This window comes from Gossypium hirsutum, chromosome A13 (genome assembly GCF_007990345.1).
Source record: "Gossypium hirsutum isolate 1008001.06 chromosome A13, Gossypium_hirsutum_v2.1, whole genome shotgun sequence".
Classification (NCBI taxonomy): Eukaryota; Viridiplantae; Streptophyta; class Magnoliopsida; order Malvales; family Malvaceae; genus Gossypium; species Gossypium hirsutum.
Genome location: NC_053436.1, coordinates 100,308,795 through 100,331,868, shown reverse-complemented (window position 1 = coordinate 100,331,868; position 23,074 = coordinate 100,308,795). Strand labels below are relative to the sequence as shown.

At 29.2% G+C, this 23,074-nt stretch overlaps 1 protein-coding gene and 1 pseudogene across 1 annotated transcript; both read right to left on the bottom strand.

Moving 5' to 3' along the window:
- Positions 1-2,111: 2,111 nt before the first annotated feature.
- LOC121212516 (putative pentatricopeptide repeat-containing protein At4g17915) lies at positions 2,112-3,859 on the bottom strand (annotated as a pseudogene).
- Positions 3,860-10,387: 6,528 nt separating this feature from the next.
- On the bottom strand, positions 10,388-12,041 carry LOC107918555 (uncharacterized). Its single transcript, XM_016848134.2, has 5 exons — positions 11,608-12,041; positions 11,374-11,451; positions 11,161-11,260; positions 10,809-10,951; positions 10,388-10,737 (listed from the first exon to the last, which is right to left on the bottom strand). The coding sequence occupies exons 1-5, from the start codon at positions 11,926-11,928 to the stop codon at positions 10,528-10,530; spliced, it is 852 nt and encodes a 283-aa protein (XP_016703623.2). The 5' UTR covers positions 11,929-12,041; the 3' UTR covers positions 10,388-10,527.
- Positions 12,042-23,074: the final 11,033 nt, after the last annotated feature.

Here is a 23,074-nt window from a genome sequence, read left to right as displayed (position 1 = left end):
GAACCTAGGTATTTATGATGAAGTTTAGATAGTTATGTCTAGGTTTGGTTGAAATTTGAGTAGAAATAAAGTATGAATTAAGATAGGAAAGTGAGTGAATTTAATTAAGACCAAATTGAATTTAAGGTAGAAATTGAATAGGAAATTTGAATATTAGATATAAATTAATATTGTATTAATGATTATGAAAATTATCTTAATTTTTTCGTAGCTAATATCGCACCTGAGGTATCCACGAAGAAAGGAAAAGAAAAAGTGGACGAGGAGTAGACACGAGAATCACGGTTTGTATTACTATAATTCAAATCTATTTATTATGAATTGTTATATTTTAATTAAAATGCATGGTAAGTAAAATTAGGCAAGCAATTGAAATGATAATATTGATTTGAATGAAATTGATTCAAAAATGTTTATGGCTATTGAAATTGAATGTGAACAAATTAGAAATTAAAAGTGATTTGAATTAAGTAATTGAATTATGAATTATGTGAATATTTGAAAGTATATTGATAGGAAACTAAAAGCGATTTTAATTGAATCAAATTGAATTGAATGAAGAAAATATGTTAGTATTGGAAATGTATATTGATTGAAAAGTAACTAGTGATTTGAATTTGATTGGAAAATGAATTGAATAAAAGTGAATTGAATTATGAATATGTGTGAATATGTGAATTGTGTATTAATTGAAAAGTGGTTTGAATTGAATCGAAGTATAATTATATGGGAATATCTAAAATATGTATTGGTATTGAATTGTATATTGATTAGAAAGTGGAAAGTGAATTTGAATTGAATTGTGATTGAATTGAAAGCGATTTTGAAATAGAAAAATGATTTGAATACCCTATTAATTAGTCAGACTAAGTCGGATATAGTTGGCATGCCATAGGATTGGAAGAGTACGGAATTTACCGGCTTTGCCAATCAGGCACTTTATGTGTCGTATCAGGCACCTTGTGTGTCGTTTCAAGCACTTTATGTGTCGTATACTGCTCCTGATATATTGATCAGGTACTAAGTACCGTTTTAGGCACAATGTGCTGTACTGGTGTGTTTGGTTGGAATCCCTATATCCGCCAAGGTCCGGGTTTGTTAATAGGGTGAATAATTGAAATGAGAAAATTGAATAAATTTGATCGATCATACTATTAAAAAACATGAGAAAGAAATTATGAGTTTAATTGTGAATTGAATTGAGACATGAGATTTGAAGCATGAACTTAAGGTTCATGAATTTGTTAAAATATCGAATTGTCGATATTGAAATCAGTTGAATAAATGAAATGAGAAAATCGAATGGATTTGATCGATTGAACTATTGAAAGTATGAGAAAGTAAAATTATGAATTGAAATATGAATTGAAATTGAGATATCGAAATAAGAAGTAAAAATAGAATGAATAGGAAATAATGAAATAGTGTATGAGTTAATTGAATATAATCATATGAATTAATTATAATTATTTTTATTGAAAAAAAATGTTGGTTTAAATAATTATTGAAAGACTAAAATTGTAAGGTTTTAGATATGAAATAGAATAAGTTATTGAATTGAGATATAGAAATGAAATATATGAAATAATGATTTTATGAAATGATTATTGATAAAATGCATGAAATGAATATTGATATAGTAAGAGTATATATAAATTAAAATAAAGAAAAGCTATTTAAGATACATATTACTAAGAAAATTTAAAGTTTTAAATGCATGAATGATTTATTGAAAGTAAAATACTGGTAAGATTAATTGTGCATATTTATTGTTTTTACTTTAAGTATTTTGAATTATAGTAATACCACTGGGTGTATACTCAGCATACGGTTTGTTTCCATTCGCAGATTAGTTATAGAAATTTTGAAGAGTTATATTTGAGATTACGAGCCTTCATCTCATCACATCTTCAAGCAACAACAGGGTATGTTTTAAAATTTTGAATAGAATGGCATGTACTTAGGAAAAAAATATTAAGTATGTTCCAAGTTTCCGTTTTTATGTTCTAATATATTAGTGATTAGTCAAGAATTACTTTGGCACCAAATGTAATATTCCTATATCAGGTTCCTTGAGTCGAACATGGTATAGGGGTGTTACAATTTTCATGAGCCATTATAGTTTCTTCATTTGAAAAAAGTTATCAAAAATGACTTACAATTTCAAGTTATCTACATGCAATAATATATATTACATTACAAGTAGATGCAGCTTGATTCAGAGTTGCTGGTCTCTATCATGGCCTTCAGGATTACTACCCCATGAGAATCATTGACCTTAATGAATGATCCTCGATGGTAAATCAACTGAAATATATAATCTTCCAACTTTTAACACTAAAATCGAAAATAACAACTAAATTATCAACGATTCAATATTCGAGCAATGCGAATCTTAGACTTGAGCCTTTTTGCTTCTCCAGGAAATCCAGAATAGCGAAGACCAAGCAAGACAGCTCGTTGAGCAGACTTAAGTATTTTCATGCCACTTCGTAAACAAGATAGCAAGAGCTTGGCTACAAAATGATACCTCTTGTCCCTGCAAAGGCTGTACACCAAAAAGGAGTAGGTAAAAGAATCTCTTACCTCCATTGATTTATAGACTTTGATTTTATCATCAATTTGAACAACCTTACACAACCCATCAACCAAACAATTATATGCAACCAAATTTGAATCAAAGCCCATCATATTCATATACTTCAAATGTTGTGCTGCCCCTTTAATGTTACCTGCCCTGCACAATCCATCAATCATTATAGTGTGTGTATACTTATCACACTCCAACCCTTTCTTTTCTATCTCATCCAACAACTTATAGGCTTTTTCCGACTCACCAGTTTTACAGTAAAAATTAATTAGTGTGTTATAAGATACTATATCAAGCTCGATACCAATTTCAGTCATGTCCACCATGAATGCGGTCACTTGTTTCGCCTTACCTATCTTAATTAGAGCACCAATAACTGTGCAATAAGCAAAACCAACAAATGTATACCTTTTACTCTTCATTTCCAACAATAGCTCAATTCTCTCTTCAAACTTCTTCTTCCTAAAGAAGCATTTCTTTAAGAACCCTCCTTGCTGACCTTAATCTACCGATCTTGCATAATCCACTAACAAGAATATTGTAAGTCAATAACTCTGGCACAAATCCATGATGCTGTAAGTTCCTAAACAACATAAAAGCATTATTTGTATACCCATTCTTGCAAAGACCATTCATCATAATGTTAAAAGTAGCAATAGAAGGTGAATACTCAGCAATTATAATATCCTTAAAAATCCTATTAGCCAAATCTGGTTTTCCTAACTTGAAAAGGTCGTGCATCAAAATATTGTAACTCCAAACATCAGGGGCTATGCCTCTTTGAATCATTTCATCAAATAAATCAAAAGACCGATCTATTTGGTGATTCCTAGTGGTACTAGCTATCAAAGAATTATATGAAATAATATCTAGGGTAACATCAGCTTCTCTCATTCGATGGAGAATGGCATAACCAGCATCAATTCCAAAACAACAGTATGCATCAATCGATATATTGTAAGTTACAACATCAGGGAGCACTCCCAATCTTATACCATTGATAATAACTGATTCAGCTTTCTCCAATTTATGGGCCTTAAATAGGGAACCTATGCAAACATTCAATAATCTAGTTGAAAATCTATGAACCATTCTTCTCTTCTTCTTTCTTTTTTCCCAAGCGAATTAATCACAAAAATTAATGAGAAGTTTTATTTATTTTAATCTATGAAAGTTTTGAAAACTTTTTTATAAAAGATTACCCACAACAATTAAGTGGTAATCAATCACAAAGAACGCAAATAGCAATCAACAACCACAAAAATCAAGAAATACCTTCGTGAATCTGAAAGAGGGAGGTCGAATGGTGAGGTGGAGGTGGAGGTGCCGCGACTTGTAGAATGAGAGAGGCTAAACGGTGTGAGATAAACGATGGTCGGTCGGTCGGGGAAAGCCCATTTGGAATTTTGAGAGGGAACTAGGGAATAATAAACAGCCCATTTGTGTGATTGGATTAGACTGATGAGCACTCGCATGGATCGTCATCATACCCAATTTCTCATACAGCCAATCTAATCTATATGCTACTAGAATGCACGGCTTATTTTAATTGTATTAAACATTAATTGTTTATTTAAATAGGATTTATTAAAATAATGATTGAAATTATTTCTTATCTAATTAAATAAATTAATATAAAATATTTTTTTCTATTTTTCATTAGAAATTCATAAAATTAAAATTAAACTAAGTGACAAATCTAAAAATAGAAAAATTAACTAAGAGTAAATATTAAAAATAGGTGGAATTTTTTCAAGTTAACTGAAATATTAAATATTCAACATTTATGATGGGTAAATAGATGAAAGTTTTAATAGTTTGATAAAATATTATAAATAAATTATGGTTATTTGGTTTTAGTAGTAATTTTAATAAAATTTACTATTTTTTTAATGTTAGTGCAGTATATAATCAAATTTATTCAAATATGACAACTCTTTATGTTCAAGTATAACAATGTATTTTCTACACGCGGATTATTTTAAATTAATTAATATTTTTAGTGATTAATTAAATGATAACTATGGTAAAAAAAAATTAGTTTAACCGTTTATCTTTTATTTTATTTTATTTTTCTCTAAAAGGTTTTGATAAACATCCATTATTTTTTCTTAAATAATAAATTATTATGTAATTTATCCTCAATAGATTGTTTTTAAATTTACAAATAAATTAATAAAATACAAATATACATACTTTTAGACACTTTTTGTGAAATTAACTTTTTACATCGACTAAAAAACACTCGCATAACTCACACTTAACCTATAAATTAGTGTCAATTTCTTCATTATTTTCATAAGCTCTTTAGAATATCTTTCATTGAAATAAATTCATGAGAGAGAACTTGTAGTATAAAATTATTTATATATAATAATATATATTAATATGAAAATGAGAAATAATAATTTTTCTATTGGTACAGAAATAACTCAGAACCGTCCTGATCTTTGTAAATAATGCATGGTTACATAAGATAATAAGGTATAATTCCAATACAGTTACCATGGTGATTCCAATATAGTATTAAGATTATTAAGATTTTGCAAATATAATTCCAATACAAGAAGTCACCATGGTGATTCCAATACAAGAAGTTAACATAGTGACAATATAGTGCTAAGATTACTAAAATTTTGTATCCAATGCAGGAAGTTACCATGGTGATTCCAATACAATATTAGGATTACTAAGATTTTGTAAATACGATATTAAGATGATGATGATTCCAATACAATACAAAAAATTTGCAACTAATACAGTTATAGTGCATTCAAATACAATATTAAGATTTTGCAACCAATATAATTATCATGGTTATTCCGATACGGTGCTAAGATTTTGCAAATAAATGGTGATTCTAATTAAATGCAAACTAAGATTTTACAAAAGAATGGTGATTCCAATATAATACATTTAGCCACCAAATAGTTACGATTTTAATAACTCACCATTGAGGTGATTCCAATAAAGTACTAAAATTTTGTAAATGAATGATGATTCCAATATGTTGCATTTAGCCACCAAAACGTTATAATTTTTCTAAAACAACACTTACTGTTTGACTTTTTTGAGGTTATGATATTTTTTAAACGACACATAGTATTATAACCTTTCTAAGGAGAAGAAACAAAAGTTCAATTATTTAGTTAAAAATCCAAGTGTAAAAATATAGAATACAAACTATTGATTTCTAGCATTATTTAATTCACGTGCGCAATTATTCCAATCAAAGGCATAAGAAAAATCGTTATGCTACAGAAAAATAAAACATTGTATTATATATTAGGAATAGTTTTTATTTATCATAATGTATACTAAGAATATTTTTATTATTTTTCTGCATACGGTGAAAAAATAACTATTCTTAAAGAAAATTGTGTCTATTTTTTTTAATCCAATTTTTTTATACAATAATATATGACATTGGCCATTATTAATAAACAATATTAATAATTTATTTCCATTTATATAATTTTATTTATTTTAGGAAGTGGTTAAATTTATATAGGAATAACAAATTTTTAAAAAAATACTTTATTTCTTTAGATAAGAGTAGAGGTGTTCAAACGATCGGTTCGGTTAATACTCAAACCAAATTATTATTAACTGAATTATCCAAAATGTAAGAATTTTTAACCATTAACAGAATCAAATTTTTTTTAATACATTAACCGAACCGAAATGTTTCGGTTAATTCAGTCGGTTAACTGAATTAACCGAAATTTATATGTTTTTGTCTTTTGGTTAAAATAAGTATAAACCCTATAAAAAGTACAATACTAATGTTTATTTTCTTTTATTTAATAGTTCAAACAACTTTAATTATGACATTAGAAACATTACATAAGTCTTGAAAGTTAACAACCAAACACTACATAAGTATTGAAAACAACAAATATTTTGGATAATTGGCTAATTCGTTAATTACTCGATTTCAAACTGAATTAACTGATAGCCGACAAAAAATTATTAATCAACCTCCAACTAAACTAAATTCGACGGCTGATTAATCGAATTAGATTAGTTCGGTCAGTTGATTCGGTTTTAACTGAACTGTGAACACCTCTCCTATAAACAAACGCTCCTTCGATATAATTCAAATATAAAAATCGTTTTTAAACAATAAATAGCATAAATCAATTTTCTCAATACTTAGTGATCAATGTGTTAATTAGGTCAACCAATACTTAATTTGTATATGTTCACTATACTTAAATGTTAAGTTCAAATAAACCTAATTAACAAGTGCAACATGATGATAGCCATTTGAAAAACATCCAATCACCTAATATTCACATTCAAAACATTAATCACATGCCAATTTAGCCACTCATTAGAATTATGCACAAACAAGCATTAACATTCACCAATTCAAACATAATTGCTATAAGAAATTTAAGAGTAATGTAACACCCCCTACCCGTATCCATTGCCGGAATAGGGTACGAGGCATTCTGGAGTTTACTGAACATTTTCAGATAATTCTGAGTCATTTATTATTCATATTTTAGAAATAATCATAACGTCTCTTTATTGGGCCCTCGAAGCCCCAAACATACATTAGAAACCAACCGGAATTAAATCGAGATTATAAAAAAATTTCGCAAAATCTTAAATTTTATTTTTATCTAAGTACTTACTATTTCAATGCTCCTTATAATTAAACATGTTACCGTTCAATCAATAGTTTGGCACTTGTCTAAACGTCAAACAACATCATTGTTAGTATACTTACACACATTTCATCTAAATTCAACATTGATATACTTATTTTCTCTACATATCGCACTTGAGTTTAATAATAGTCTCAACTTACATAATTTCCTTGTATCAACATATCAAAGATAATTATATATGTACATGTCATGAAACATATCATGCTCTTACCGTTTCTTCATAAGCATATATCATTCATTTCATTATATCAATATTTCATGCTCCATCATTTCCCTATATTTTATGTATATTTATTCCGGTAATAGTTTATATCAAACTTGACATAAATTATATTCCATGTACTTATACTTATTTTGTTTATTTATCTTCATAATTATTCCATACAACTATTTTGTACATATATTTCCATATGACCAGTTCTTGTAAACATTTCACACAACCATTTCATATAATCATTCGTCATCTGATAAGTATTACCTGAATATCAATTGTTCAATAGATGCCATAGCGTCTCCCATCCACGGTCTTATTTATCTTTGACATGATGCCATTGTGTCTTTCAACTATGGTCTTAGTCATTCATTTTCTGTCATGTTGCCATGGTATCTTTCAACCATGGTCTTATTCTTTTCATGTCACGTTGCCATGGTATCTTTCAACCATGGTCTTATTCATTTCATATCAGGTTGCCATGGTATCTTTCAACTATGGTCTTATTCTTTTCATGTCACGTTGCCATGGTATCTTTCAACCATGGTCTTATTCATTTCATATCACGTTGCCATGGTATCTTTCAACCATGGTCTTACACATTTCATATTAGGTTGCTATGGTATCTTTCAACCACGGTCTTACACATTTCATATCAGGTTGTCATGGTATCTTTCAACCATGGTCTTACAAATTTCATATCAGAGAGCACACTCCTGCGAACCTCATCCTTACAGTGGGATTACCAGTCCAGGCTAAATCCCCTATAATATAAACTCATAGAGTATTGTCGGGATTACCAGTCCAGGCTAAATCCCCTGCAATGACAATTACTCTAATGAGCTTGGATCTAAATTACCAGTCCAGGCTAAATTCAGACCCTAATTCGGATTACCCGTTCGGGCTAAATCCATTTTACACGTATTCTTCGGGAGGGCTGTATCAGAATAGAATCACCCGTCCGGGCTAGATCCTTTTTACCGTCAATTCCTTTTCAAAGATCCATCGAATTTTTCGTTCATTCAACCGGGCTTTATTTTCAATTTATATCGAGTATTAGCAATATTTAATCAATTATCATGAATTGAACATTCAAATCATATTTTCATCACATAACCACATATTTCAAGTATTTAAAATACAATTCAAGTTACACAAACTTACCTCATTGCTTGTTTGTGTTTATAATTTCATTAATCCGATATCTTTTATTTTCCACGATCAAAGTCTCATTTTTGAGTCGTCCGGATCTTTATAAATAAATTTGATCATCATTTTCATTCATTTCATATTCTAATGCATTTAATTAATGCTCTAGGAAAAATTACCATTTTGCCCTTAAAATTTTAATTAATGACTATTTCATCCTTAGGGTCAGGAAAATAAAATTCTTGCAATTTAATCCTTATTTTCAACTATAAAATAGTTCCAAACAAATATATCAGCATTCGATCCCAACTCAAGTTCGACTTAATTATGGCATGTACCTCTAGACTCCTTTTAGTACTCGACTTAATCCTAGAATTGGCTAAACCCGATTAGCTCTGATACCACTAAATGTAACACTCTCTACCCATACCCTATTCCGGCAATGGATACGGGTAAGGGGTGTTACAAGTAAGGCCCAAAAAACACTCCATTATACTTGGAGAGATCTAGATAGGTTGATGGAGTCCATCCACATCTCATAAGCATTTCCCTTCAAATCTCCACCTTCTTTGAGATCTTAACGATGAAAGTTGAAAAAAAAAAAACACCACCCAAATTATATTACATAACTCAAAGTCTTGCAAAGAAAAATCTAAAATGCTCTAAAAAATGGCTAAATTAGACATAAGTTGTATTTAAAAAATATTTGAGTGATTAGACTGATTTCTGGGATATTTATCGAAATAAGTTGATTTTATAGGGAAAAGATGAAAACGAGCCCAAGAAACGAATTGTATCAACATTTCCTGACATAATGAAAACAAGATAAAAAAAAAGACAAATTGTATCAACATTTTTCGATGTTAATAGTGAAATTTGACAAGTTATGTGAGCATACATATGTCTGCCTACGACATATTACCCATAAATTAATGCATTGTAATCTTCAAATATAATAAATGATTCAAGCTAGAATTGTTCAAGATTCTTACACACCCAAGCTCGAAGGCTGACCCGGAATATGAAAGGATTTGAATAAAGCTAAAAGATTCCAAAAATGAGCCTGAGCAAAAAAAAAAAGCTTGTTTAAAATAAGGTCTAAGGTTGGGCTTCAACATTTAAGGCTACAGCCTGACCCAAACTGTTTTATACTTTTGTAATATACTTTTATTTTATTTTATATATTATGTAATATATATAAAAAATAAACATATAATAATATAATATTATGTAAACTTTTAAAAATATTTTATCTGTATTTAAAATTTTAATAGAAGAAAAAAATCTAAAATATCATATATTAAATTAAAAATAGTACATATTAAAATAATAACATTAACAAACTTAAAATGATCTTGAGCTACCTATTTACAAATATGTAAAAACTTAGATAAAACTATATGCCTATATTTTAGGCTAAGCTAAACATAAATTGTATTAACGTCATACACAACCTCGACCCAAATCTAACTCAGCTTGGCCCAATCGATGGGCACCTCTGATCCAAGCCCAACCCTCTTGAATAGTTGAACTCACCATTCACCCACCCTTCCTGTCAAAGGTAGAAAAATAAATTGCACAGGTGTGAAAATTAAGCATTGTATTGTTGTCATTGATTTAGTCTTAGTTTGGTTGATATTGGTATTGTTGCTGGTACAAGATTATGAGTTTGAGCATGGTCAAGTAGCTTTATATTTCTATTTAAGAGTAGAGGTGAGATTATAGATATTCTATGCATTTTATAAATAAATAAAAAAATTAAGGACTCAAATTCTCTTATTAATATCAACCAAGTAGTGCATGTGTTACTCTCTACAAATCCCACAAAGTAACAGTTCGACGTGTAGAAAATAGTGTCTACATGTATATAGAAAGTGAGAGGAGAGGGAGTGATGGAACTATTCAGGCTTGTGAAGATGATGAAGGATGTACAAAGAAGCAGAAGAGAGGAAAATACAGATAGCATAACTAAGGAGATCCATGCCAGTGTTTATGGCCACCATTTTGCTTCTTTCAAACATCTTCACCAATAGAATCATCACTATAACATGTCCCACTTTTGTCTTCAGTTCATCCAGTGAACTTATTTTCATCCATTTTGGCCTCTCCTGCAATGGTTATTGACTTTTCAGACTTTTTTTCAAGACCAATGATTAATGACTTTGAGCGTGTTTGTTACCTTCATAGCAAACATTCCGAACAATGACGAGCCTTTAAGGGCACGATCGACATCGGCAGGCAATTCCGGGTTCAAGTTACTGATGAATAATCCATACAATCCCATACCAAATATTAACATCACTGTTCCAGCAAGATAAACATCTGCAACATTCATACACATTGATTAACATAGATCACTTCCTTTTTGCAGCTATTCCTATATTGTTTTTCATTTACAATTTGAAACTTAGCTTCCAAATCAATAAATATGTAAGTTGAAATAAAGGTACTCAAAATCAAAGAATGCTGATATATGATTAAGCAAGGATTAAATATGTAAATGGTTTCAATTAAGTTTTAGAAGAAGTTACCAATGGCTTCAACCAATCGTAAAACCATATTCCCTGTGTGAATCCCTTTAACACAGCTTGTCCAATAGACCTTGTAAGCTTCAAAAATGTAAACACAACCCTGCAAAAATCTCACTAATTATTACATTAATATATATTTTCAGTTACACAAAACATGTTTTTAGCTTTAAAACAAGAACAAATTATTTGCTAATGCTGGGAATTAGAAAGTACATTTAGAAAGCATAACAGTGAACCGGCCAACGAACCTCCAACGGCAAAAAGTGCTAAGAAACGGAAGTCAAAGATTATCTGTAGATCACGAATTATAGCATAAGCTTCGGGAAAAAAAAACAATTTATGTTAACAGGGGGAAATTCAACAGAATTGAGGATATGGGTTAAGAGCTGAACTTTCTTAAAAAAAGAAAAAGGAAAAAGAGGGCAAACACTGAAGTTAAATAAATACCTTTTCGATGTTGGACTCGGTGGAGCGAGCAATACCAAGTAATGAGTCGCCTTTAGGATTGGCTAACGCATAGTTAAAGCTGCCTGGGTTTGGGTGTTGATGAGTTTGAGACGACAAAGTATTTTCGCCGGCTGAAGTAGGAAGAGGAGGAGTTACTGCTGTTGATGAGGGTGGTTGAGAAGAAGAGGAGCTTAAAGTAGCAAAAGTAGGGGAACGATGATGATGAAGACGGTGGTAGTGGAGAGAAACACCTAAAGGGCGGCGCGTGAGAGTGGAGATGGCGAGTGGATGGGTAAAGACTGAAGCAGAGGAGAGAGCCATGGGGGCAAAGAGAGATATTTGTTTAGAGATTTTGTTGTCTTCTGTCGACTCGCGAGGAGTAATGAGTTTCAATCATGAATGCTATTGGCGGGTAATGGATGGGAAATAACTAGAAATTCATCTTTTATATTTGATTATGGGTTAAAGTGTTGAGAGTTCCTCGTATTATAAGAATTTAATCAATTTAGTCCCTTTATCATTGAATAGATCAATTTAGTCCTCTATTCTATTAAAAAAATTAAACTAAGTCTAAATTGTAATAGAATTAAAATTTATTATATAAAAATGTCTTGAAAATTATTTGTTTTAATCATAGTTCAATTCCAAACAAAATATTTCATTTGCAAAATTATAAAAACTTTAAGGGAAAACTACACCATTAATCACTAAATTATGGGTAAATTTTTATTTTAATTACGTAACTAAAAAAAATTACATTTGATCACTAAAGTTTTAAAAAAATCTAGTCACCTAACTATTATATTACACTTTTTTGTTGGTATAATAACAATTTTAATCCTCAAACTTTATATTTCTATCAATTTGACTCTAATTCTATATAGAAATTATAAAAATTTTATATAGAAATTCTAGAAAAATAAAATATCGAAAATGTTGTTGTTGAGAACTAATATGTATGAGAAATAAAGAAAATTGACATTCAATAGAATCCAATAACAAATTTTTAAAATAAAAACATTACATGCTTCTTCAACTTTTCTCGAAACTAAATTAGTATACCGAAACTAAATTAGTAATATTTTAAAGTCAAATTCTATATCTTTAAAGAAATCAGTATTACAAATCTTGTAAAATCAGTTTTGGTGCCCTTTTTCAGCAAAGATTACAGAATATACCAAAACTTTTTTCTATTTTTGAAAACTCAAATTGTAAAAAAAAAAATTATATTATGATTTTTTTCTTTTCTTATAACAAGAAGGCTATGTCAAGAAAAGAAGAGGTGAAAAATAGATAACCAATAATTTTGCTTAATTTTTTTATATGTTTTTAAAGAATCTGTATTAGATATTTTTGTACATATAATGCAAAAAGAAAAATTAAAGGGTTTAAAAATATTTTTTCTTTATTTTCTCTCAATTTATTTTTGAATTTTTTATGTACTTTTTTTATATATATTTTAGAATTTCTAAATTTTTTAAAATGAATTTCATTTTTTTATCATTTTAGATATAATTAAGGTCAATTTGACAACAACTACAAAAACTAAAGATTAAAAATTTGTCACTTAACAATCAGATGATAGAAAAAAACAATTTCAAAAATTTTAGTAATCAAATTGTAACTTTTTTAGTTAAATGAAATGAAAACTTATTCATAGTTTAGTGACTAATAGTGTAATTTACCCAAACCTTAAAAATGTTAACTTTGTTCAACCGTAAATTATATTTTCGAAATAGTAAATGTGAATTCTATTCTGATTTTACCTTATTTGATTTCTTTTAAATAATAAAGAGACTAATTTGATCAAATCCCTATAGTAGAGACCTCTTGAATATTCACTTTTGATTTAGGGTAAACTACAAAAATAGTCACTTTTGTTTGCCTCATGTTACATTTTAGTCACTTATGTTTGAAACGTTACGTTTTAGTCACTTATGTTATTATTTTGTTACGAAGTGATCACTCTTCCGTTAAGTTCTATTATCTCCCTAATGGTAATCCTATGTGGCAGTCCAACTAGATATTACTGAATCTGCTAATACGTACTTCATCCGGATGAAGTATGTATTAGCAGATTTACTAATATGATTATATATATATTTACGCATGTATCACATAACAAAAACAAAATTTTAAATACTTATACCTAATAAAACATGTATCTCATTACAATAATAGTTATTTTCCAAATAACATATTGTTTTATAATTTTATTTCTTATTTAATATTTTAATTTAATTTTAATAATGCATAATTTATCCGGATGAAGTATGTATTAGCAGATTCAGTAATATAATTATATATATATTTACGCATGTATCACATTAAAAAAACAAAATTTTAAATACTTATACCTAGTAAAACATATATCTCATTACAATAATTGTTATTTTCCAAATAACATATTGTTTTATAATTTTATTTCTTATTTAATATTTTAATTTAATTTTAATAATGCATACTTTATCCGGATGAAGTACGTATTAGCAGATTCACTAATATGATTATATATATATTTACGCATGTATCACATTACAAAAACAAAATTTTAAATACTTATACCTAATAAAACATGTTTCTCATTACAATAATAGTTATTTTCCAAATAACATATTGTTTTATAATTTTATTTCTTATTTAATATTTTAATTTAATTTTAATAGTGCATACTTTATCCGGATGAAGCATTTATTAGCAGATTCAGTAATATCTAGTTGGACTGCCACGTAGGATTACCGTTAGGGAGATAATAAAACTTAACGGAAGAGTGATCACTTCGTAACAAAATAATAACATAAGTGACTAAAACGTAACATTTCAAACATAAGTGACTAAAATGTAACATGAGGCAAACAAAAGTGACTATTTTTGTAGTTAACCCTTTGATTTATGTATTGTTGGTGAATCAAATAAAATTTTAATTTATTTTAATAATAAAATAAAATTTTATTTATTAATGAAGTATTTTAATGTCCTTCGTTAACAATGTATGAACTTATATATTGTAAGTAGTAAGGGTTGTCTAGACCAACCATTTTAAAATTTCTTAATATCAAAAGGTGGAAGAACGATGTGAAAGCGCTCTCCTAAACGTTGCTATGTAATAGTCAAGTTCCGTCCCACATCTTTGTTGAAGTGTAGCAAATTAAGAGATAATATACTTGTAATTGACAATTATCTTTCTCATATGTCGAGTGGGAGCATGTAACACCCCTTACCCGTATCCAAGGCCGGAACAGGGTATAAGGCATTACCAGACTTAACCATACACATAGACGAAAATCGGGCCATAAAATTTCATTTAATTCAAAACTTTTCGAACACATGCATATACTCATATTTAAAGACATGTAACGTGGCATAAATGAGCACTTACACATCCATAATCATGCAATAACATGTCATTCACTTTAAACATATTTGCTTACCATCCTATATATAATATACATTCTTACATTAACTAGAACTAGACATGCTAAATCTTATTCTCATTTTATACCATCATAATGTAGTTACCAATTTGTCTATTAAACATCCATATTCAAGGCAACGTTACTCATTTCCATTTAATTCATGATCCACTGGTCTGCATTTAACTTACCTGATGTATTACCAATCGTGCATAACAAACAATGCTAACTATATCATCACATCAAAACATAGGACATGGCATGATTAATTAAACTTACAAACCATAATGGATAAGGACCACATCTCATGATCATATACGATAACTCAATGCAGACTGATATGTATAGTCAAAGTCATAATAATAATACATATCACAAACCAACTTCCTATACATGCCACTCACTTGATATTTCTAATATTTGAATTAATTCTCCCAAAAATGATAGCTTGATAGTGTGATTTTGCCTCTGACGATCTCCAACCCCGAGCTGACCTGCCAAAACTGAAGAAGTAGAGAGGAGGGGTAAGCTTTACGCTTAGTAAGTCCATATGAAGTTAATAAGCAATTAGCCACATGTTTTTTTTAAGGTAAAACATCATAAATGTACAATTTACTCTTGTTTAGATTAAGCTGTTTTACCGATTTACAATTACTAATTCATTTATATCTGGAGCTATGAGACTCCAAATTAAGTTTTGTTAATTTTCCTTGAAACTGACTCATATACCTTTCTTCCATAAAATTTTCAAAATTTTTTATTTAGCCAATTAGTACAGTTTATTCATTAAAGTTTCCCCTGTTTTGCTGTCCAACAGTTCTGACCTCTCTTCACTAAAAATTATTTTTCTTATAGTACAGAATTCGGATAATTCTCTCATCTATCTTTCTAGAGAATAAACTCATTAAAGATTTTAATAATATAAATTACAACCCATAATTATTTTTATACAATTTTTAATGATTTTCTCAAATCGAAACAGGAGATCCCGAAGTCATTCAGACTCTGTCTCACAACAATTTAAATATCTCATAGTATAAATTTCAATTGCATATACCGTTTATTCTATGTGAAACTAGGCTCATTGGGCTTTAACCTCATATTTTACTCAGCCCCTAATTCAATTTCCACAATTTATGGTGAATTTCCAAAGTTGCACTTAAAGGTGTGCATGGGCCGGGCCCAGACAAAATTTTAGGCCAATTTTCTAGGCCCGGGCCCAGCCCGGCCCGGCCCGAAATATGGGCCTAAAAATTGTCCAAGCCTGGCCAAAAATAAAATTGTTAAGCTCAAGCCCGAGCTAGCTCGGCCCATATTAAATTTTTTTAGCTTATTTCATTAAATAAAAAAAATTTAAAATATAATAAATCAAATACATTTAAAACAAATATTAAAACAATAAACAAATAAAAAAATGATACTAAAACAATTCTTAAAACAATACACAAATTGAAAATATAATAAAAAATGATTATATTAAAATTGAAAATAAAATATATATTTAGTATATAATTCGGGCCGGGCCCGGGCTAAAAAAGTTTTACCCGAGCCTGGCCCGTTTTCTAAACGGGCCTCGTTTTTTTGCCCAGACCCATATTTCGGGCCTATATTTTTACCCGAACCCTCCCATTTTTCAGGTGGGCCGGGCGGCCGGGTAGCCTGGCCCATGCACACCTCTAGTTGCACCACTGCAATAACCCAAAACTGCCAAGGCTAAATTTACTCATTCATTAATATTATTCACCAAATCCATACAATATCATTTCATTCATAATGGTAAGAACACATAATTATGCTTCATAAGCATAAATCCATAATCTCAATGTCATCAAGTACCGAGGACTTATTCCAAATCATGTCATTTTAATAATATTCACCAAATACTATATACATCATAGATCATCACATGTTAAGGCATCACACATAAGTTTAGTGTACATACCTATACAACTTGTAACATAACTCAAAGACATACTCATCAATGGCTTATCTTATTGAGATCATCAACGAATACTTTGCCAAATTACCCGTTGAGCACTCGAAATATAATCGGATACACAGAATGCATGCACATAAGTGCCATGCCCACAGCTAGACAAACTCAATAGCCTGCGGAATATATGTGTAGCCAAGCTACCATGTAACCCACCCATAAGTGAACTCGGACTCAACTCAATGAGTTCGAGTGTGCGCATCCATAAGTGAACTCGGACTCAACTCAACGAGTTCAAATGCCTAGTTACATCTCACGAACTCGGACTTAATTCAACGAGTTCGGAACTCAAATATCTTAGTGACATGTCACTTGTATCCTAATCTATTCCTAAGGTTTAAACGAGATTTTCCTTGATCACACATCTTTGTCGTCTTCCACGGAATGTTGGAACCGATACTTAGTAGCATTTCATATTTATCAAGTTCACATAATTTTGCATATTACTCAACAATAACAACAAAGCATAATATTTCATAATAGTAATCATCATATAATATAAATAACATTAAATTACTTAAAATGACAATTATGTTACCAGCATTTCCACATGAACTTACATCTCATTTAATATCAAGGCAATAACATTAAACTACACATTGCATTATTAAAAATCATATGAACTTACCTCGTATGCGAAAATGGCCATTTTTACCATTTTGTCCACAACCTAATATTTTTCGATTTTAGCCCGAATTTTAATTTTTCCTTGCTCTATCATTTCAAATATAGCATAATTAGGACTCAAATTATTAAAATTAACCCAAAATCATATTTTGGAAAAATTACAATTTTGTCCCTAAACTTTGTCAAAATCACATTTTTGCCCCTAGGCTTGTAAATTAAACTTCATCCTATTTCCTTATATTTTATGACATGCTGATCATTTTTCCCTTCTATAGTAACATCAAATTCACACTCTAACATGTACTTATGAACATTAGGTATTTTTACTGATTATGTCGTTTTACTCGTTTTCACGTAAAATCGCTTAGTAAAAGTTGTTTAACACAATTTTAAGCTTCATATTCTACCATAAAACATCAAAATAAACACATTTCACCTATGGGTATTTTTCCAAATATAAACCCTAGGTTAAATTATTGCTAGAATAAGCTTAACCAAGTTACTAGGATTTCAAAAATGTAAAGAACTTTAAGAACGGGGATAATGAGCACTTACAATCGAGCTTGGGAGTTTAAACAAACCTTAACCATGGCTGCTGCTGGTAGAAACGGTTGAATGAAGAAGATGATAGCTAATTTGGCTTATTTCCCTTTTTAATTCTTTTAATTATTAGTTTACCAAAATACCCCTAACTTAAAAATATTTTATTACACCCATTTCATGTTTATTTTTGTCCAGAAATTAACCAATGATCTAATTACCATTTAATGACCCTAAATTTAAAATTTCATAACAATTGGACACCTCTAGTATGTAGAACTCAACTTTTTCACTTTTTATGATTTAGTCCTTTTGACTAAATTAAGTGCCCGAACGTCAAAATTTTCGAACGAAATTTTCACAAAATTATTCCGTGAAATCGTAGACCATAAAAATATAATAAAAAATCGGATTTGTAGTCTCGAAACAACTGTTTTGACTAGGCCCAAAATCAGGGTGTCACAGAGCACCATTTTAATGACATTTGTTTTTAAGCTTGTTGAGTTTATTCCTCTAAAACAATTACCTCATATTGAATAGAGAGTTGTTCAATATTGTCTTGTTGAGGTTCTAGATTCATTTCTTGATAATTAGGTATGAGAACTTGAACATTGTTAAAAGTGAAAGTAGGAAATGAGTTAGAATACAATTCCTCCTCAAAAGCAATGTTTCTAACCTTATTTCTCCCTCCAAACTCAACATCCTCAAAAAATGTTGTAGTTCCCGTATTCAAAATATTCCTAATTGTGGGATCATAAACCTTATAGCCCCTAGACCGCTCAGAATAACCAATAAAGTAAATGCTCACTATTTTGGAGCCAAATTTCTTTCATTTGGCCTGTAAAGCCTTGCCTCAGCTAGACATCCCCAAATGTGAAAGTGTTTTAGATTATGTTTTTAACTTGTCCAAAGCTCGTAACTTGTTTTTTTTTGCAGCTACTTTAATGGGTACTCTATTTGGAATGTAAGTTGTTGCTTTTAGAGTCACTGACCAAATGAGCACTTTCAGACTTATCATGTTTCAACCTCGCTTCCTCTTGCACGCAATGAGAAATGAACTCATTAGGAGTCCATTTCTCTTTTTGACAGATGTAACTAAGTTTAAATTGGTTAAATTACGTAGGAAGCAATACCAAAATCATAAGAACACGTAATTCCTCAGAAAGTTCGATCTTAAGTGTCTTAAGTCTTGAAGCAATACAGAATATCTCCATAATGTAGTCCTTCACATTTCTTTGACCCTTATAATTCATAGACATCAAAGAAGTCAGAAGTGATGTCATCTCAACCTTATAAATTTTGACAAAACGTTTCTCAATTTCGTCAATAAAACTCTTGGTCTGAGTAATCTCTTCAGATTTTGTGCCCCTAAAGGTTCTTGGAATGTTGTGCTTCATGATCATTAGACTCATGTGGTTTGAACGATCCGAGCTCTCAAAATCCCTTTCAGCATTAGAGATGCTTGACGCAGTGAGAGGTGCAACTTGTTCTTCCCTTAGTGCAAGGTCTATGTCCATACAACCATACACTATAAGTAAATGCCTTTTTCATTCATTGAAATCGGTCCCATTAAGCATGGGCATAGAATTGATATTAGCAGATATTGTGGCAACAGAAGATGAACTAGCTGAGTATAGAACGAAATAAATAAATAAAAATAAGCTCACATCAATATTCATAAGTAAACAATACATTCAAAATAATGGTTAATTCCATCTCAATACACCAAACACGACATTAATATCAAGTATTTGGACAATAATATTAATAGTAAGTGATACTATTGTTGTAGCAAGCAAACATTGACAATAAATTATACCAAACAATAAATTAATCTTTAGACTAACATATTATTCACTTAGAGTACCTTATAATTGTCACATATTTATCATCATAGATGTCATTGAAATTCTGCCAAATATTGATTTGCCTTTGGGTTAATTAATAAACGTATGAATCACAAATACATATAATCATATTGATATTTTAAACAAACTAATCTACGTAAAAGAAGTCACTTTGATGTCATTTTGTTCAAACTAATCTATTTAAAATATTAGACATCCTTAATTAAAACCCAAAGCCAAATCTGAATTTATTTGTTTCAAAGTATTTCTCTTAATTTCATCTTTGGATAAAAATATTAACTTATAAATGATATTTTATTATAGTAATTAAAAAACTGACAATAAAAAACATGTTAAACAATAAATCTTCCTTGGGCCAATTTATTATTCACATGTAAAACTGAATAATTGTCACATGTTTATTATCACAGTTGCACATGTAATTTTGTTAAATATTAACTTTCCTTTTGGGCCGGTCAATATTAACGTAGCTTAAGCTACATGCACACAACCTTTTTATATTTTAAAACTAAATATTTTGAACAACATAGGTCATTTTGGCAACTCATTGCTTCAACTAAGTTTCAATATTCAAATTTAAAATTCCCAAAATAATCAAAGGTTAAAAACTAAAATTTCTGAGCGCTACGATTTTCAAAATTTTACAGTAAAATACAAAACCAAAATTTAATCAAACTTAAAATCAAATTCTGTATCATTTTTGACATAAATATTTAATCATAGCAAACTATTAGATACAGAAGCGTATTTGAATTCATTGTTGGAGATTGTCCATAAATTTTTTTTTTTTTATCTTTCAAGAAAATAGTTTTCTCTTTTTGTATAATTCTATGATGTGGAAAGAAAAGATATATGAGATAACCTATTTATTAGGGACCACTACTACTTTAAATAACTGATTATTAAATCAATTTTGAGTATTTATGATTTGGCCCCTCATCCAATTATAAGTTTAACTTATGGAATCTAGATATTATTTTCATGACACGTTAATACCTATGATACTTATAATATAATTAGTCAATTAATTTTGTATCACACTTTATAATAGTATTATAAATTATACATATGTGTCCATAATTGAGAATTTTAATCCAACATTATATACTTGGAACTGGCAGTTATGCTTTTCACATGTCGAATGAGAATACTCGAGTATATTCAATGACCTTTTTTCTTCTCTCTTTTAAGAAAAGATTGTAATTGAAGTTGAGGTTTGTAAAATGCTGTTATGATATTTGTATTTTTTTTAATTTTAATATTGTTTTGCTATTTAAATTTAAATATATTTTCTAACATAAAAAAATCTTAAATTATATCAAAATCAAATTCAACGCCTCCAATATTTAAATAAATAAAAAGAAGACAAGGATTGCCATCAAAAGCAATTACTTGTAGATGCCCTACATAAGTGACAGCTCTCCAAGATAAGATTGGGTAGCTGCCCTTGCATCGTTTAGATTTGTACACGAAAGGGATTTGGATTAGAGAAGAAGGAAAGAGCCCTAATGATATGCATTCGGCCAACGATGGAACTGTTGGGATCTCCAATATTCTACAACCCTTACTTCATGGATTTGGATTTTATTTGACGAAACTAAAAACATAGAAAATGTTTTAAGAAACTTGTGTTTAAAAACTTCAAACCAAAACATCCACACACATCTCTTAATACTTATTACTTTTCATATAATCATAATTCATAAATTTACCCTTATTAAATAAAAATAATATTCAATAATAAATCTTTAGATTAAATATTTTTAAAAAATTAAAATTTTTATTTTAATTAAAAATAAAATTATTTCAAATTTATTTTACATATATTTTCTAAATATAACAATGCATATATGTAAAATTGATTTTGGAATGAATGTTGTAATGCAATTGAAATTTCAATCAATATATGGAAAGGGAAAGAAAGGAAAACAATAAGAAATAAATATAATACGTAACCAATATACTATATAAATGATTAAATATGCATATCGAAATTTAAATTATAAAAAAATTTCAAAAAATCAATTGAAATAACAAGAGAATTAGTAATAGAGACATGTTTTTTTTCTTTGAAATAGTGCCTGCTCCAACATATGAAATTATCATATTATCTTTGTATTTATATAAAACTATTAAAATAGTAAAAATGTAATAACACAATATAGAAAAAAAAGTAACATATTTTTTATTTAAATATCTTTTGAAGAATTATGTTTAAATATTTACTTGACGTTAAAAAAAAATAAAAAATATTAAAAATAAGTAGCAAAAATTAAATTGAAGTGGAGTGGATCGAGGTGAGGATAGATGTATCCAATAGAGATAATAGTTGTTTACAAGATTTTGCATCCATAATAAAGCATGGTGAATGGTGGAGCAGAGTATGTCAACTATAGAGTGGTGACGGATTTAGCAATATTAACCCCCGCCTTGCTCAATTGCCATCCCTAGTTGATAGAGAAAATGAGGTAATAATCTTTATTTTATTTACAATTAATAGACTAATACCCTAAATCAAAATAAAATAGAATTAAATTTATCTTTAAAATCTTTTTAACTTTCCACCTTATCAATTTTTCTCATCTTTTATCATAGAATCGCATTGTCATGTTTACGAGAAAGTTAGATTTAAAAAAAGCAATTGATATATTAAATATTGGAATTACTTTTGAAGTAATTAATTTTTTAATAAATTTATTATTAGTGAATATACACCACCTAATTCTTATTCTAGCTCATAGAAATGTTCATGGGCCGGGTCAGGCCGGGTTCGGGTCGGGTTCAATTAAAAAATCATGCCCATTTATTGGGCTCGGGCCAGACCGGGTCAAAAAATGGGCCTAAAATTTTGCCCAAGCTCGACCCGGATAAAAATACTAAAACCCGGGCCCGGCCCGGCCCGCCCGTATTATTTTTATATTATTTTTAAATATATATAATACATCAAAAATACTAAAAATATCAAAATAAATATTTCCCAACAAATTGAAAATAAATTTTAAAAAATATGTAGACTTAAATAACAC